Genomic DNA, 18,616 nt, shown 5'->3' with positions numbered 1-18,616 from the left:
TTAAACGATTTAAAGTAAAGTTTACATGCCCAACAGTGCTAGATGTAGATCCTCATGTGGGCTTGGTACTGATTGCTGGTGCATGGGATGCCGATGTTTTCAGAAGTGGATATAGGAAATCTGTGTCTCTCCTGCTATTTCAAGTACATCAATTTGTGTGAAGGGCTGGACACGATGGAAAAAGCTGCACATATGCTGTCCATTGACAAACACCTTAAACTTCTGGTTACCACAGCGTATGGACATCTATGGAGAAACACATGGAAACCATTGAGAACATAGATAGATGGCTATACAAAGCACAATACACCTAATCTAGCATGTGCTGTCTGTAAATAAGGAAATGAATGCTGCAAACGCAAGACATTCAACATGGTCGTCATCTCTCATCACTCACGTCGAAGTACTGTCCCTCCTGGAAGGGGTTGAAACTGAGCTCTCGCTCCTCCTGGCCCCACGAGCCACCAATCTGACTGTTCCGCACAACGAGCCCCTCGTCAAGTCTGACATTCAGGTGAAAGGCCACGTCCCGCGAGTATCCAACCATAAAGTTGACGTGAAACCTGCACAGGAAATGTGACATTGTACTAGTGTAAACCCTGAGAACAGACATTGAATACAAGCCCACACTCACTATGGTGACAAGTGAGGATTTTTTGCCATTCTGAAAACATTCAAACTAAAATATTTTACCCTATATCTGTGTCAAATGATTCAATCAAGTGTGTTATTAATAAAGTAAATGTTGTAAAGCTGTCAGGAGTTTCTTGACACTCAAAAATAGATATGAACAAGTCCAACCTACAGTACTGTAACTCTCACACACATACAGTATAGAGTAGATTGTGAAAAGACGTTAAAGGATAAGAGCCTCTACAATCCCACCCCCATCATCTTACCATGAGAGCTCTCAATTTGCATAGTCTGCCACTTGAAGCATTTCATATTATAAATCCATAATCCTATAGTGTTCCATTATTCATACAACTGGATTTGTTGGACAAAAAACTACAAAAATCCCTTATTCTCCATATGAAACCACTGTAACCCAGACACATTGCATCTATTTTCAAGAAAGCTTATGGACTGACTGACTGACTGACTGACCGACTGACTTTTTATTTTTATTTGATGATTTTAAAACCTTAAAAAGTGACCTTGGGTGTCATGAAAGGTGCTTTAAATAAAATGCATTATTATTATTATTATTATTATTATTTGGGATATCCCAAAACTTGCAACAGGACAACAGCCTGAAAAAGCCCAACCTACCTGTTGGCCCCATAGGGTAGCATGCCTCTTATGATGATGGTCCTTTTGGAAGACATTCCTCCAGGGATCATATTAGAGTATGGTAAAGGCTGAAAAGATGCACAGGAGAATGACTCAGGAGTCCGCTAGCAGGAGATCTTGTGCTTTAGACAGACCAATACCCCATTTTACTAGCATGCATTTCTACTCACTGGGTTGTAGATGGGTTCCATACCCATAACCTGGAAGGGAAAATATGAAATGACTTCACTGTAAATCACTGTCCGATATGTCATGTCTGCAGTTCATGAGTGTGCTAGCTGCATACATAACTATGCTTACCGGCAGATTTCCCCCTGGATAGCCCATTCCACCTCCCTGTTGAAGACAGATTGATCTGAGTATGATTATGGGAGAGTCCAGGAGTGCAAGCCAGGTGTACAAATATGAGGTTAAGTGTTTCTGTCCAAATGAATATTATGCAGCAGTGACCATTAGAATATGAACTTACTCCCATGCCGCCACCTGGATAGCCTCCCTGCTATTGGTTGAAAAGAGCAGTGTTAGCGTAATGAACACATCTTTGCTATCTGCCCAGAGTTCTACAGTATATCAACAAACATATTGTTAGAATTATTGTAGGCCTACTTACCCCTTGACCTCCAGGATATCCACCCTAGTGTGAGAAACGGACATCATGTCGTGTAGACAGTACAGTGCATGAAGTGTGGCTAACAAAATTATTAAAAGTAACTTTTCTTCATTACAATTTAATGACAGCATTAGTCCTATTATTTAGTAGCCATATCAGATGCAGTTGAGTAAAAGTCTTCTCATTATAAGAGCAATGTTTGTGTGAACTTACACCCATGCCACCCCCTGGATATCCTCCCTGAAATAGTGTTGAGAGCATGATCATTTTCATATCCAAGTCCCAATGGAGTTTTATGATGTATTTTAAGATATGCTGAGATAAGCTCAGAAGAATACTACTTAATGTATATGCAGTGTACTTACCCCCATGCCACCCATTCCACCTGGCATTCCCTAAAGCAAAAGCAATTCACACAGTCTCTTAGGCTTAGCATGTGTACTAAGATCATGCATGCTCTAATAAAGTCATATCACAGTCATATGCACAATTACACTCACCCCCATGCCACCCATTCCACCTGGCATACCCTAAAATAAAAGCAATTCACAGTCTCTTAGGCTTACCATGTGTACTAAGATCATGCCATGACTTAATGAAGATACTCTTTTGAGGAATGGAATGCTGAAGTCATGCACAATCAATGATTTTGTAATATAATGGGTTGGTGCAATGCAGAGATGTCTCCCAGCCATATGCACATTGTACTTACGCCCATGCCTCCACCTCCACCTTGCATACCCTACAGGACAGATCATTCATATGGTTGAGACTGAGAGCCTAATGGTTGGTGTTTGGTGTTCTGTGGTATAGCCTATGAAATACTACATTTCTCAAGAACCGGCATTGTATCCAAAATTCATATTCGCTGAAATGCTTGTATAACTTGTTCTTGCAGTGAGTCTGAGGCACTCGAGAAGGTATTTCTATAAAAAGCCTTTATTAAACTTGGCTATCCATTTAAAAATATACTGTATGCCAACATGTTTCAACCTCAAATGGCCTTCCTCAGGGCAAGTTAAAAATGGCTGTCTGTAGACCGCATGTTCTAAATCTCATTGTGATCACGGAAATGTGTTGGATCTCCAAACTGATGAGCAGCGGAGGTCTACTTGTTGAATGTCTACACCCAAGCAGCACTCCAGGATACACAGTACTAGTTTGTGTGGATGCTTTTATAACTTGCTTGTAAGTATACAGATATGTATAATGTATATTTTCAGTTGCTCAGTTCTGTATTAAGCATCAGTACACATTTATTAGGTCTTTATTCAACAATTCTCTTAGAATAGGCTGTTTATTCTAAGTCAATTCCTCAATAAGCAACTACATGCCTAATAAATAAAACACAATGTTTAATTAGACATAATATTAAATATATATAAATGCCTAACACATGTTCCCTAACCAGTATCATGATTATTTGCTGTTTGTGCAATGTGGAGACTCACAGTGGTCAACACTCACCCCGATGATGTTGATGGTCTGAATAATTACTTCCCCAGCAATACTCAGAGCAGACACTCTGTCCAGGGGCATGCGGTGCTGGTACATGTAGAACTGCTTCCCGTTGACGTTGACCTGTGAAGAGAGAATTTGTCATGAAATTAGTCTCATTCGTTAAAGCAGCAGCAGTAAGGAGTTCTACTGTATGAAAGTGTAACTAGAGAGCTAACTGAATAAAAGCAAATGATGCACCTATCAAGTACAGATAAAAGTACAATAAACACAACTAAAATAATGAATCAATTATAAACAAACAAGCAAACCAAATAAATATAAAACAAAAAAACTGTGAAAAGATAAATAAAGTGAATTCAGATGACTTCAGGGACTTTCCACTCATCAAATCATTTGATCAATCATCAGCCATTTTAATTTAGTTGCAATTAAAATGGATCCACAGCAAATACAGCATTGCAGAGCAGGATGTGATTCTGCCCTCAGAAGTCTATAGTTGATTTTGATTCAAACATGTTGTTTTGTTAGACTCCCTTACCTGGTAGCCCTCAGAAGTGACCATGATGACCATCTCAAAGGCCTCGCCCTTAGTGAAGGGCATCTCGTGGATCTTCTCCTGCTCTTCCCAATCCCCATTCTGGAATGTGTTGAAGACCACCTTATCCCAGCCATCAAACCGAGGGTTGAAGTGGAACGCTATGTCACATCCCTCAAACTCACCACACTGCAAGTTCACGTTAAATCTTAGAATAAAAGTGAAAAAAGGTGAATATTGGTAATGCCGCTGCTGTCACCCACACCTATTAATAATAACAACATTCAAATGTACAACCCGCCAATATGAATAATGTTCCAGACTTGGAATCTACAGTAGCTGCTATGCTTGTTGGAAGAGCCACAATGCGGACAACCTTTTCCTGTCTCCACCGTGGAAAATTACAGTTCGACCAAATATTTATTCAGGCCACTCAGACTCAGGAGACTCGTATGAGGTTCTGCAGGTCTGGGTGGTGAGCTATAACCTTAAAATGCAGCACTTGGTCTGCAAGCCTATTTGGGATTAGCACATCAAACCAGTCTGAGCGGTCAGACAAGTGGAATAAAAATTAATCAGGGAACAAATCATACTCTCATACATACTACACATTCCTCTCTCACAAGTTAGTTACTTCAAACTCATTCACTACGTCCTTCTCTCTCTCTTCAATTCACTTTATCTGTTGTACTCATCTTGTCTTGCAATCAGTTGTAACAACTTTATCACTCTCTATTGATCAGAATCCATATATTATCACTGGTATAACTGCATAGCACATATCTGAATGTTTTAACATTGCAATCAAATATGTTGATGGAAACAGGAAGAGATTACCTTTCCATATGATCAGGAATAGACCCCTGAATGTACAGAGACATTCCTGCCCTCAGGCCTCCATAGATAGGCCCAGTGTAAGGAATACTCTAAAAGGAGCACACACATATATTTGAACACATGTTTCTAGCCACACTCTGATGTCCACACATCTGAGAGAGATAACAATGACTCTGCGACACCATGTATTTCTCATTAGGGGGTGAGAGATGGGAGGATGTACAGTACTCACAGGGCCGTAGACGGGCTGGTAGCCTGGAGGAGCCTGGAACATGGTGGCAAGCTGAAGATCCAGAGAGCGTGTGAATGAGGAGAGCCCAGCGTCTGGCAATCTTTCATTTATATGCACCATGAAGGGTAGGGTGCTGCGCCTGCAAATGCCAGGCACCGTATACTCCCATTATTTGCTCAGCTTTATCAGCAGGCCTGTTTCAATGGCATGGCACAGGAGTGGTTCACGCACAGCAACAAAAAGGGGAGAATGTGGGGTGGGGCTTTAGTATGCAGGGGCCACTTTGCTTTGTCTGACTTCTCATGAAAAATCTTGATGATTTATATTGATCATATAGGCATACAATTACACATACCTATTTCGATTTTCCTGATCAAAACTAAAAAGCCAGATGACATTTGTATCTTTGCATCATTGTAAGTTACAATGTTAAAAGGACACAAATAAGGGCTGGCATCTATGAGTGAAGTCTTGGAAGCAGGGTGTGTGTTTAATTAAGTCATGTGATAACGCCAAAGCAAGGGGCTGCACACCAAAAAGGAACTCTGCAATGCTCCTTTAGTACACACGATCATTTATCACTAGTTCACTTGATTAGGGGTCATGTACACACATATCCTGAAACATTCTGAGACCAAAACGATTAACTCTGAGTGTTGTAATTCCACGCAAATATTGTAAAACAGGCACACATACTGTGTGTGTCAATTCCCTGCCAACTACATTTCAGCTAAGCTGTCACCAACATTGTCTGGTTTTACTTACCATTTACCTAACACGGGAAGACAAAAGAGACACATTCACAAGATAACACTACATCGCAGGATTAAAGTTGATTCAATATCTGCAATTGTTTCAAACTGAGATCTCAAACAACATATCTTTAGTGAATTAACAGATCAGTCAAACAAAATGTATTTTAGCTTGATATGATAAAGTGGAATTAAGCCAAGGCACCAGGCATTAAGGTTTAATGTTCAACTAAATATTGTCATAAAAATGGTAACAGTCAGACAGTCTCCTTTGATAGTTGCTAGTAATGTGTATCTGTAGGCCAATGTGTGTATTCCCTGCAGTGGATACAAGGTGGGTCCAAATTGATTTGTTTTCAGGCGAACCATATTGTCTGGCTACACCCCTCAATACGCAACTCAGTCAACAGATGACACACAGTTTCGAAGCCTACATATTACTACACACACTCCTAGTCACACAGAGAAAAGAAATTCCAACAGAATAGACTTCCAAAGTCCAACAACAGACGGATATTTGTGCTACGATATACTGTATACATCATATTCATATTATATATTGCACGTCTACACAAAAATGTGGGGAGTTCCAAGTTCCAACCATTTGATAACAAAAGACAAAAAGGTAAAAGAAAAAACTAAAGAAAAAAAAAAACTACCAGTACTGTATGTTGCAGTGGCAGATGTGAATTTCTGGTTGACTTACTGTACAGTAGGCTACACGTGTGTGGTGAGGCAGGTAGGAATCTAACCAATTGATATACAGTATTAACTCAAGTGAACAGTTATACCCAGTTTGAAGAACATGCTTCAATGAATTCTTGAAATACCACATTCACATAATGTGCTCATCTTTGAGTCAAATTGAAGACTCATACCAAATTTTCAGCATGAATCTTGTGGGGAGATATCACGAGATATATGGACGTACGAGGTACGAACAATATAAAAACAGAATGCCTCCAGGCACAGCTATTACCGGATCAAGGGCATAAACCCATATATTACACAGGAGACACGAATGCTGTTAAAATATTGAAATCCATTTTATTTATTTATTTGAGACACAGGTTTAAGTCAGATGGCACACAGTTAGAAATCTCTTTCTCTACTTGCCAGTCCTGCCATTACTCTCTCTGGGCCATTATCTCATGAGCCCCAGCACACCTCAACGACTGGACACAAGGTCAAGTCCCAATAAAGATGTGTGTCTGTGACAGTGTGCATATGTATACGCATTCAGGTGGTCATTAACATCATGTAAAATGACAACCAGTAGTTTGTCCTTCAAGATTAATCAATCAATAAATAAAAATAAGAGAGCATTTTGCTGAAAATAACTATGATAAAAACCCTTTATCAGCAGAAAACACAATGGCTTTATACTTAAAAGCTCTAAAGAAACCAGGTAGATAAATCTGTACTGATTAAAGAAACAGTCTTTATCTTCAGACCACTTCCATGAAGCCAAGCACAATTTCTGTTTTGTTGCATGACATTGGCCACAATGAATATATGACATTGGATTCACTGCCCTTCAGTACATAATTAAAGACATCCGTTAATCTCTGCAATGTGAATTTATAAATCTTCAGTGAGGACACAGTCAGGGGCTGTTTTTCACATTGCAACTCTGAAGAACTCTTTTGTGCTAAAGTTGATCATTATTCCATTATAGACACTTGGATGAGCGTGATGAGAGTCACACCACATTATAAGACATTAGAGTGCAAACTGGTTTCTTCCATCGAGTTGTACCTATTTAAACAGGTATTACTTACATCAATATGCATTCCAAAATGATAGTCGGCTCCAGAGATCTCAAAGGTGGATCCTATCTTTCCTAGAGGAGACACAATCATGGGCCTGCTAGTGGCTGCATATGTTCTTCTTCTGAGAGAGAGTCAAGTGCCAGGCAGGGGTTATCAGCCTCAATCATGTCCTTTTTGTCATACAAATACTTAACACTTGTAATCAGTCAGGCAAAGGGGACAATATCACAAACGACAAAAAGAAACAAATAAAACTATAAAACTAGCATTAGTTACAATTGGATTAAAAACTAGAACTACAGTGTGTAGTATTAGATCTAATAAAAAGAGCAAAGCTATAATTACCATTCTAGCACTAGTCATACTGATAATGAAGCACTTTTGTGTCTGTCCATAGTCTGCTTTATAAAAAACAACTAGTAGGCACTGTGATGGACTACAATCAGCAGCAACTTAAGGTGGGAGCGACGATGGCGTGTTAAAGTGAGGGTGAAGTTGGACTGAAGATCAGCTGGGCTCATCCTCCATCTGAGTTGTCATGAATAATACAAGGTGTTTTGAAGGGTTCTGTAAAAAGGTGTGTTCTCGGCATCCTTTGTTAGTGTTTGGTGTAACGTCTCTCACTGACACACTTGAGCTTCATTTACAAGCTAGGTGTTTATTCCTTTATTCCTCTTTGGTCTACTGCTTTGCCTCCTTCTCCAAAACATATACGCTTTCCAAATGACCATTAACCTAGTTGATCCTCATACTGTTTCCTGAAACAGTCTCCAGCTGGGAAGAAGTCCCAGCATCTTTCCTGGTACTGCTTCCATACATAGGACTCCTGAAGGGAGAGACAGTGTTGTGGGTATATTAATAAGAGGGGTGTGTATAGTAACGGGTCACAAAGTAGTTACAACTACAGTATTTCAGCCACATACCTGTCCAGTGTGCTCCGTTTCATCTTTGTTGATTAAATACATCAAGAAGAACCTGCGGAGGAAAGCACATTCTCAGAGCTTCTCGTCCACCACCAATACAAGAGTTCATATTATGTGATCTGTCACCTAAGCTACAGACATCTGTGACGGGTAGTTTGAGATAGACCAGTACAGTAAATTCAACATAAAATTATATATGACTTGAAAAAACTATTTATACACTTTTAGTTGAATCCCATACTCCAATTATAACATTGAACATGGAATGAGACAACTAGACAATGCACTTACATACATGTAGCTCAATTAGACAATGCACTTACATGTAGTTGGACTAGACAATGCACTTACATGTAGTTGGACTAGACAATGCACTTACATGTAGTTGGACTAGACAATGCATTTAAATGTAGTTGGACTAGACAATGTACTTACATGTAGTTGGACTAGACAATGCACTTACATGTAGTTGGACTAGACAATGCACTTACATGCAGTTGTACTAGACAATGCACTTACATGTAGTTGGCTAAATTGTGTTCCTCCAGTGTGTGCGTCTCAAAGCCATGCGGAGTCGTATCAAAGTAGTCACTCCCGATTCCACAGATGAAGCACTTTGTCTGGAGAAATTACACAAACCATTTGTGAGCATAAACTGTACTTTCCTAATACTTTAATTATGGCAAGATCATGTATTCTACACATACTTCAACACCCATTTGACTCCAAACCATGACTACCGTAATTTCCCGACCATTAGCCATGGCTTATAGATTGATTTTGCTAAATTTCTTCAGCTATGATGCTTATACTGGGGGGCAATTAATATGGTGTTGCTAATATGGTTTTGTTTCTTTCAACTTGCATAAAACACTGTCCTGCGGCTCATACACAATGCGGCTAATATGCGGGAAATTACAGTAAGGGCACGGTGGCAGCAACAGCTCTTACCTCCATGTCCTCTCTGACCTGCTCCTGCTGGTCTCTCAGCTCACCAAAGGCATCAATGATCAGACCTGCACACAAGCACACATCACCTCAGATGGAGCATCCGCTTTGCTCTATGGCAGCCAACAGGTCTACATGTACTATTACAGTGGAGACAATATGACCCAGGACCAAACTTAAATCCGTGTTTAACATGCACTTCCACCTCATTCATACACAAGCTGATCTCTGTATGTTTTTTTACCCTGGATGATGGCGAGCAGGATGACGATGACGAAGAAGAAGAAGGTGATGTCAAAGACCACGCGGTAGAGCTCGTATTCATCGCCAGCCGGGTCCTCGATCTCATCACCAATGCCACCGCCAGCCCTCACACCCACATACATGTGGAACAGGTAGCACTGAGAACAGAGCACAGGTGTTCCAGTTACGCACATGGAGAGACCATCGATGAAGCTGTCTGTCATTCAAACACCGACACGCTGATACATAACTGTGAGGGTTCAAAGTTACATTCAATCTTGAAAAATAGCAAAAACTCTTGAGTAGGATTGCTGGAGGCAATATAGCGTGCTCACAGTCATCATGTCGTCACACTTCATGTCTGGTTCATCCTCGTCTTCACTCATGTTGTAGAACTTTCGGAAGAAGTTGAAGGCCACCACAGTGTACAGGTACACCACCACCGCAAGGAGGCCCACAGTCATCATGAGCTGACCAATCACAGAGAGAACACACAACCAGGTTTATTTACGCACTTATCCATTCACAGTGACTCACATGTAGCGATGGCAGGGCCCAGTCTCCCTGGGGAAATTAAGTGCCAAAGTTAAAGAGCTTAGCTTACATGTTATTATATTGCTGTAGCTCTGTCTCTAGCTTAAATGTTATCAAAGATTGTCTAGCTACCTCAGCTTTATCAACCGTCTCTGTTATTATATTGCTGTAGCTCTAGCACTGTAGCTTAAATGCTATTCTATTGCTGTAGGTTGGAATGTAACATAAGGGCCTAAAAGTGCCAGCAGGGAATCAAACCCCTATCTGAGTCCTTTTGTGTGACTAAATAATAATATAACTGTCCAACTCCAATGGCTCTGACCACTAACAAACCACTTCATAAATACAATACTACACTAGAGTACCAGAGATCTGGCCATACCTGTTTGCCGTTGTGAGTGACAGAGGACAGAATGGTGCGCAGTGTTTTGACTCCCATAGCGATGTCCAGCAAGTGGCAGGCAAAGAAGAAGTTATTGTAGTGTCCCAACATAGACATCACCATATACCACACCAAGTACTGGAAGGTCTGGAAGGAGAAAACAATTCACTTCAGTTCATCTAGAATACTGACTGACCCAACAAAGTGAAAACAACTTGAAAATTTGTTTCTGGCCTAAAATATTCCTTCACTCACATTGTCTGTAAACACCACACCCATCTTCCAGAGCTGGTACTTGATGTCGAATGAGGTGATCCTAATGAAGGGATAGAAATTGTCATATACTTACAATCAAAACTTCTCACTGACTTCTCCAGACTTCTCAATGACATTTCATTATGTCAAGAATTCAACTTAAGTATTACAGTAATACACATTCAAGTTATTGAAAATGTGAATGGCATTAAAATGAAAAACCCAATTAATGAATATCCACGTGCTCATTTTTTCGCCATTTTTAATCCATAATGAATTCAATTTAGTTAACATAGCTAAAACACGATAAGCTGGCAGAGACTGGTCTTTTTAACCAAACAAAATGATATACAGTATACAGTGGGGCTTGCTCAATAAATACATGATCAAATATATTTTGGTCTAATTTTTTTAAAAATTGGTTTTCTTTAAATTGGTTATCTATATGAAGAACTTGTGTGGATATCTGACAACGTTTAGGCAATATTTACATGAAAATGTAGCAGATTCTAATTCTCAAATAACTCTCAAGCACCACTGTATAGGCACATGGGTGTTTGAGAATATTAGATAGAAGAGTATACACTTTATACCCTCTGCTTCATGTTCTCAAATCAGTATAATGTGTATAAGCCTTACAGAGCCTTTGTTGATATAGTTTCATTTGACTGTGTTCATTAAAAGCATAGGTGACATTGTAAGTGCATTCTAACACGTGAGTTAATTACCGGGCGATCAGGGAGGTATCTGGCTCAGCTTTCTTCTCTTGCTGCTGTGCGCTCACATCAAGGGAAGCCAGATCCATGCCAAGAAGTTCAGCAATTCTCTCTCTACCATAGATGTCTCCATATTTGTCCAGAGCCTTGAAGGAGATGAGAGAATGCTCTTATATGGGACACTTTCACAGATACTGTTTTTCAGTGCCTCCACAAACACACAAAAAGTGTGTTCATGTTCACTGTTGGATTGTCATTGCTGTTCCCCATGAGGAATATCAGAAAAATCACCATCAGTACGTTAGTTCCAGCCCAAACTATGAACTACAGAGGATTTTGATATCATGCCGTTTTCATAGACTTGTAAACTGCGTTCACATTGAACATAAAGTAGATGTTTTCTAGATGACACAAAGGACAAGATCTGAGTACATACCTTTCTCTTAACAAATTTGTCCCAGTAGTTGTTGGGGAATGACCTGTGCAAATAGCACAGAAGCCAAAAGTCAAAAACAGTTCTGAAGTCAGGGCAAAGCTAATGGTATTATTAGTAATGAGTTTTAAAGCAGATTGACCACAACACAGTAGCACATGGACTTCTTACGGTGTGTTGAGGACAAGCCTATCCCACTGGCCCTTGATGTCATCATCCTCAGGCTGCTCAGTGACGTAGAGTCCATCAAACTCCACACTGCGGGCCAGCTCCTTCTCCCGTTTAAAGATGACCAGGGGGACCTGCAGGACAGTAGGGCATTAAGGCGGCAGTCCATTAGACTGAAAAAGCAATCTTCTAAATGAGAAGAACGTTCTCCCCTTATACTGTGCGTTGCAAAAACAATTTCAGTGAAATGTTTGCGTTCATCTCTGACCTTGAGACAGTTGTATCCAATGATGCAGAGGAACGAGATGATGGTGTGAACGATGGACAGGAAGGACAACACCGGTGTCATGTACCCAGTGCTCTCCTCTAAAACAAAGTACACATAGCCTTCATCGTCGTCGTCATCGCCACCATCCTCCATGCCAGAGCCTTCATCCTCACCCCCAGAACCCTCAAAGAGGCCAGAGCCCTCAAACACAGCAGAACCCTCAAACTCCTCGACATCGTCATCAAGGGAACCTTCTGCCACCTAAGACACAGAACATCTTACATCATGTCCTGGCAAATATCAGTTACATGGTGTACTGTAGATCAGGGGTTCTCAATGTTTTTGGTTCCAAAGACCCCTTAAGGGGGACAACTTTTTCAGAGGATCCCTAACAGTAACAGTTGACCATTTGTATTCTCTGAAGTTGTGGACAGGTCCACTGTTCCATGTTTTTTTTTTTTGGCAGATTTATAACTGGGTCTTTTGTCAGTTTTGGATTTTGCATCGCTTGACAACATGGACTGACTCAAACATTTCTACACATTCATCAGCTAGCTGGCTAACAAATAAGCCAAGCTAAGCAGTAGTAGGAAAGGTTCTTCATGACATGAGTGAAGTTAAATGTTAATGTGGGTAGGACCAAATAGAGACCATTTCAATTGTTTCAAGCTAATTATTTTGCATTCATATGATTTTCTAAATAGAACAAAACGCAAACAATAACAAGTTCAAAAGTTTTGTCACTGACCTTGTAGAACAGGAGGATGAAATTGATAGCGAATGCAATGAAAAGAGCCAACATGCGAAGATTGTAGAAGTTCCTAGATAGATAGTTCTGTAAAGAACACAAGTCAACACATAAGCAATGAGCAAAATATTTACAAATGAACTTTTCATGAGTGAGCTTTAGTCCATTCCAGTAGTCAATAACTACCATAAATTTGATTCTCTGGATTTCAAGCTCATTCCAGAGCTCAAAACCTTGCTCCTCTGGTTCTGCTTTTTTGGGTTTGGCTTTCACTTTTTTCTCCGCTGGCTCCTCTTCAGCTGGCTCAGCCTCAGCGTCCTTATCCGTCTTCTCACCATTTTCCGTGCTACAGATAATGGACACCAACATAAACACACAGTTTCATACTACTATGCTACATACTAGCACTTACTTACAACACAAAGGAGAGATGCATGGGGTAACACAAGAAGAAAGACACTGAAGAAAGATTACTGACTCGGACTTCTCGGGTTCTGCAGGAGCTTCCTCTACAGCAGGCTCTGGTTCAGGCTCTGGCTCTGGTTCTCCCTCTCCATCAGCGGCAAACTACAAGACATGACATTGATTTTAGAGTGAAGTGAGGTCTAAAACTAGCCAACTACAGTATCTATACCTAAAAGGCGTGCAAAACCTCAAAACTCAACCCAGGGTGGCACTACTAAAAGCTTGGAAACATGGTAGGTTGTGTCTTTTGGCAACATAGCCGGCGATATTGTGTTGTTTTCTTTTATTTTGTGGTGTGTTCCATCCTGGAATGGAGAACCATATAGGGCATATCCTGGATGGTGGGGACATCACATGTGTTTAGCTAGTTGCCTATTAAAAGCACATGTAAACTGGCAAATTATTGCATAATGTTGCTTTTAACAACCATTTTCAGGACAACTCAACTAAGTATGCTTTGAGATTCCTGAATCTCAAATAGTAGGTATGCATAAGAGCAATAACTTGCCAACCGCTTTAGTGTGACATGCATATAGTGTAGGGCTGTTTTTTGGTTTTAAGTCGAAAATCATTTGAAATTACATCTCGGTCTTAAACTAAGAGAAAAGATTAGTTCAGGTCTATGTTGTCTGTTCTCACTAGTTTGTGGTAGGAATGGTTTCAAAATAAAAAAAAGCGGTTTCAAAATAAAGTCGCCCAAAACAAGTGGAAATAAGGCAAAAAAAGTAAACAACATAAGAAATGCATGAATAGTGATACAATTTTAAAAAGATTGCAAATCGCATCGTGACTTTAAAATCGAAAATTGAATGAAACTGATGATTTGGTGAATTGTGCCAGCCCTGGTATATACAGTAGCCTTTCTACAGATTCTTACAAGTTTCCTCTTGAGCAGTGGTGTGCCCTCGGGAGTAGGAGGCTCCTCTGGCTCCGTCTCCCCCATGTCTCCAAGTCCACCAGGTGCATCAAAGCCAGGACGCCCTCCTCCATCTGCCTCCTTGCCTTCCTCCTCCTCTTCCTCGCCTCCGGCTGCATCGTCCTCTAAACCGCCGTCCTCCTGCACTCTCCGAGCCCCAGGTTCAGGAGGAAGGTCGCCATGCACCTCGTCCTGTGTAGGATCAGGCATGCTGGCTAGGATCTCCGTCACCGTTATCTTCTTGGCTCCCTCCACCAGGCCGCCACCGAACAACGAATTCCAGATGAGGAGGAACAAGCCACGGCACACACTGTAGATGAAGTGGAGGATGCCCATTATGATGGTATAGAAGAATGTAAACAGGCCAACTATCATCTCCTTTATGGTCATCTTCCTTAGCTTGCGGTAGCGTCTTCGCAGGTTGCGGAAGGTGAACATGTTGAAGAAGTTGACCACACTCTTGATGAAGTCTGCGAAGGCGGAGCTGGACTCAGGGGGCGCCTCCTCTCCGTTGGCCTCCTCCCCCTCTCCAGCCCCAGCCTCGCCACCTCCTCCCTCCTCTTCGTCTTCGCTGTCCTCATCCCCGTTCTCTTCCCCCTCGGGCTCAGAAATCTGCGAGGCAATGTTCATCTCAAAGATTGTGTCCTCACAGAAGTTGACAAAGAGCTCCATCTTCTCTGACTCGCCACCCTCGTTAACCACATCAAAGATGAACTGTCGCTTGGACTCTCGGACCTGGGGCATCTCCCACTGGTTGCGGTTGGCCTCACTAATCTCAAAGTAAATACGCTCAATCTTCCTGCTGGCCCCCATGATCTCGATACGGCCCAGGAAGGGGCGGAAGTAGTTAAGGACACTCTCGGCCTGTTCCAGGAAGTTCTGCAGGCGAGTATCATGAGGGACATGCTCTGATAGATTAGTGAGCAAAACGGCAATATTGAAGCCAATGTCCTTGGCTGGCTCCTGGAAACGGTCCGCAAACTCCTCAAAGTTAATCATTTCATTTTCATCTGCTTCAGAACAAGAGAGCAGGAACTGAATCTCGGATGGTGAATACTGCTTCTGGCTGTCCATGGCTTTGGAGAAATCCTTCTTGGAGATCAAACCACGTGGGTCTGTCACATAGTCCATGAAGGCATCAGAGGCAACAATGTCCTTCAGCTTCAGGAACATATCGAAGAACTTGAGAATCATCTCCACATTACTGGAGGACTCCACCAGCATGTCCACCATCTGGCGAGCGATTGTGCCATTGACAATGTTGCCTGAAAATGAGAAGTCAGGTTTTAGTAAACCACTATGGGATGTATTGAGACATCAGAAGCAAAAGCGTGGCTTGGCTTACCCTCAAGAAGGGAGAGCAGCATCACCACCATGTCCTTCTGGAGGTCAAGTAGCTCTTTCAGAAGTCCGATCTGACTAGAGTCCTGAAATGCACACAACAAGGACAATAACACAATCAGTGACTGCTCTATCTGTTCATAGAATACACTACACATACACTGGTCAGGAGCATATTGTTTCATAGAATCAGCAAATTCAAGTGTTTCACCAAGAGAAGAATGGTGGAGCGGTAAAATCAGTGGTATAGGGCACAGACTAATCGTAGTCCCTGCTAGTTGTGCCCAAAGGTAGCCTCAGGCCAAAGCAAAGCACACATATTTCATTGTCAAAATTGAAAGTATAGATTCGCACATGATTGAAACTGTTTTCTGTGCTGCATTTTACATTTTGGGATACAGATGATGCCAAAACTAAGCCTGGTTTTAAGGGGGCACAGACCTAAGAGTGCCAAACCAATATGGCACAGGACATTGGTGAGTCTGTGTTCACCTTACCTCTGAATGTGTTCTACTCCAGAAATGATCCTTGGTTTGCATTTATGAATAACAAATATAGAATTTAAACATACTATCACATATTATTTACATACTATTAGCCAAAGAAGAAAACTACTACTAAAAAAGACATATAAATGCAAAGGGACACAAGACAATAGAAAGGACTGATAGAGACGCAAATCAATAAGCAGCACATTCAACATAAATAGTGGTCATCTATGGTGGTGATATTTCACTCAGCGGCATTACACGGCTAACATTTTGTTGGAAAAATGAAGATGCAGTATGTATCTACTATGATAAATCCAGTACTTCCAATATAATTAGTATCTATAATATTAATATCAACAAAGTGATATTTCATATTACATGCACTGTGATTCATAGTTTGAGATATATATATATTTTTAAACTTTTGTTAAAAAGCCCCACATAAAACAGGTGCAGGATACATACTGCACCTTTCTGTATTTTACTGATAACTCACAAAATGAAATAGCCACCTACATAGTCACGCCATACATTGCCATTAGGTGTCATTGTACCTCTACAACATAAGAACATGGAAATGTAAGGTTCTGTGTGTATTTTCTACAGCCGGGAGCTTTTGTAGTTTTGTAGTTTTGTAATAATCAAGTTAAGAGCTCTTGTGATGTGTGATGCGGGTACAATAATCCCAATGATCAGCAAGCAGCAGCTGTCAATCCAAGCATGGTGGCACATCCTCAGCCCAACCAAAGTTTTTCAACAACCCTGATAAAATAGATCACATTTGGGAAAGACCTCTAAAACTCAATTTGGGCTTTGAGGGAGTGTCAAGGCAGAGATCTTACCTTCCTACAATGGCTATGGCTAGAGAGCACTGCATTGGTCCACTCAATTACTATTCAACTATCAAACACAATGTCAATGGAGCTTTATTTGTGCATTCCCTAAGAAATGATGTTCCATTTCCCTGTTTTTCATAAAGAATATTATGAAATACAATTACGAATCTATAATTAGAAACAGTGCCCTCCAGAAAATATTCAGCCAGAACAAAATGAAGGAGACTGCCAAAGACGGTCAAGGTAAAGAAGACAAGAGAAGAGGACGGGGGATGAAGAGGAAGCTATAGGGAGGAGTACTACAAGCAGGGGACTATGTTCAATATGATGGCAAAGGTTGGGACACAGGTCCTTACGCCATTTTGGAGTCCTTGGTCAGGGTGCATCTGGCAGGGTTATACATCAGAATAAAAATGTTATCCACCAACATTTTTAATTCATTTTTGTATTATTAAATCTCTCCAATAGTTCTAATTATTTATTTTTGCCATGGATTTCTGTCCGTTCAGAAGTGCTGATTATTCTACTAAACTGTCGGCATCAGCAGTCATTGACACACTGACTGGCCTGGGAACCAGGGGAGCGGTCACCTCTGGCTGATCACCATATCTCGTTCTACTTCACATTGCCAGAAAACCACAGCCGAGATTGAGCTCTCTGTCAATGGGATATGACATTTGATTGTGCCCATATATGGTAGCCTCACAGCATAAACTCTTTTTGAGAGAGAAATACAAAAATGCATTTTTAAAGGGAAGTAGTTGTGTATCAGGCAGGTTGACACTATACATTTAGTGAAAAGACAGCAACTCCTCTGGGGAAGTAAGTACGCATCAAAAAGCTGGGCTCATACAGAAAATTGCCTTTAAGATAGCACACATTACAACACACAAAGGGAGTCTAGTACCCATACATTTATAGAAGACACATTATTAAATGAATCACTAAATAATTAAATCATTGGAAAGGAGAGGAAAGAAAAGGACATTAAGTTGATTGACCCCTCTTTGGACTGTCATTTTGTAGTGTAGTCGTGTGCCTGTGACAGTTGCATGCTTCCTCTTACCTGAGCCAGTTTCATCATCATGTGAGCAAACACATGTAAGAAGCCCACCACAGCGTCCCACAGCCTGCTGTGAGCCAACGACTGCTGATTACCAGTGCAGGGGCCCTAGGAGTGGGAGAGAGAGGGGTCAACACCAAGACAAGACACCACCATCACCTGCGCTGTGATGATGACAACAACAACAACAACAAAATGCCATTAAGCTGAACTGGGCACACATTTAGTAGACACTGTTGGCTTCCTCACCTGGATGTACTCTGTTAAGCTGTTAAACACTTGCTTGGCCACAGTCATAGCTTTGGAGAAATTCCTCTTGCCTGGCTCGTCCATGATATCCTTGCCAGAATAGTACCAGTAGAAGTCACTGATGGATTCCTGTAGGAGACAGAAG

At 41.1% G+C, this 18,616-nt stretch overlaps 2 protein-coding genes across 5 annotated transcripts in view; both read right to left on the bottom strand.

Annotated features, from left to right (window-relative positions):
* LOC134100023 (galectin-4-like) lies at window positions 1–5,010 on the bottom strand. The gene is made up of 12 exons (XM_062553072.1): window positions 4,969–5,010; window positions 4,737–4,825; window positions 3,903–4,107; window positions 3,371–3,484; window positions 2,616–2,645; window positions 2,269–2,298; window positions 1,763–1,792; window positions 1,594–1,629; window positions 1,464–1,493; window positions 1,273–1,361; window positions 398–563; window positions 1–246 (listed from the first exon to the last, which is right to left on the bottom strand). The coding sequence occupies exons 1-12, from the start codon at window positions 5,008–5,010 to the stop codon at window positions 100–102; spliced, it is 1,008 nt and encodes a 335-aa protein (XP_062409056.1). The 3' UTR covers window positions 1–99.
* A 1,732-nt stretch (window positions 5,011–6,742) lies between these two features.
* ryr1b (ryanodine receptor 1b (skeletal)) overlaps window positions 6,743–18,616 on the bottom strand; it is a 59,116-nt gene continuing 47,242 nt past the window's right edge. For all 4 annotated transcript variants that reach the window (XM_062551691.1, XM_062551692.1, XM_062551693.1 and 1 more), the window contains 19 exons: window positions 18,472–18,600; window positions 18,226–18,330; window positions 15,837–15,918; window positions 14,453–15,756; window positions 13,589–13,677; window positions 13,297–13,456; window positions 13,111–13,197; window positions 12,363–12,623; window positions 12,098–12,228; window positions 11,930–11,972; window positions 11,506–11,639; window positions 10,778–10,838; window positions 10,523–10,669; window positions 9,942–10,076; window positions 9,608–9,764; window positions 9,367–9,431; window positions 8,935–9,035; window positions 8,416–8,467; window positions 6,743–8,318 (listed from right to left, as the gene is read on the bottom strand). In XM_062551691.1, coding sequence (XP_062407675.1) covers window positions 8,223–8,318; window positions 8,416–8,467; window positions 8,935–9,035; window positions 9,367–9,431; window positions 9,608–9,764; window positions 9,942–10,076; window positions 10,523–10,669; window positions 10,778–10,838; window positions 11,506–11,639; window positions 11,930–11,972; window positions 12,098–12,228; window positions 12,363–12,623; window positions 13,111–13,197; window positions 13,297–13,456; window positions 13,589–13,677; window positions 14,453–15,756; window positions 15,837–15,918; window positions 18,226–18,330; window positions 18,472–18,600 — 3,339 coding nt within the window. In that variant the 3' untranslated portion in view covers window positions 6,743–8,222. The remainder of the gene's footprint in view (window positions 8,319–8,415; window positions 8,468–8,934; window positions 9,036–9,366; window positions 9,432–9,607; window positions 9,765–9,941; window positions 10,077–10,522; window positions 10,670–10,777; window positions 10,839–11,505; window positions 11,640–11,929; window positions 11,973–12,097; window positions 12,229–12,362; window positions 12,624–13,110; window positions 13,198–13,296; window positions 13,457–13,588; window positions 13,678–14,452; window positions 15,757–15,836; window positions 15,919–18,225; window positions 18,331–18,471; window positions 18,601–18,616) is intronic.

The sequence above is a fragment of the Sardina pilchardus genome, chromosome 13 (genome assembly GCF_963854185.1).
Source record: "Sardina pilchardus chromosome 13, fSarPil1.1, whole genome shotgun sequence".
Lineage (NCBI taxonomy): Eukaryota > Metazoa > Chordata > Actinopteri > Clupeiformes > Clupeidae > Sardina > Sardina pilchardus.
Note: the sequence above shows the minus strand (reverse complement) of the source record. Positions and strands in the feature narration are given on the sequence as shown.

What these genes read in the sequence shown, in the direction of transcription:
- LOC134100023 (XM_062553072.1), bottom strand. Translation starts at nt 5,010, where the DNA reads ATGTTCCAGGCTCCTCCAGGCTACCAGCCCGTCTACGGCCCT. An exon ending in GTGGAATGGGTGGCATGGGG is followed by an intron (nt 1,793 to 2,268) that starts GTAAGTACACTG and finishes TTCAACCAATAG; the next exon opens with CAGGGAGGCTATCCAGGTGG. An exon ending in AGGAGGGACAGTACTTCGAC is followed by an intron (nt 247 to 397) that starts GTGAGTGATGAG and finishes GTTTCTCCATAG; the next exon opens with ATGTCCATACGCTGTGGTAA.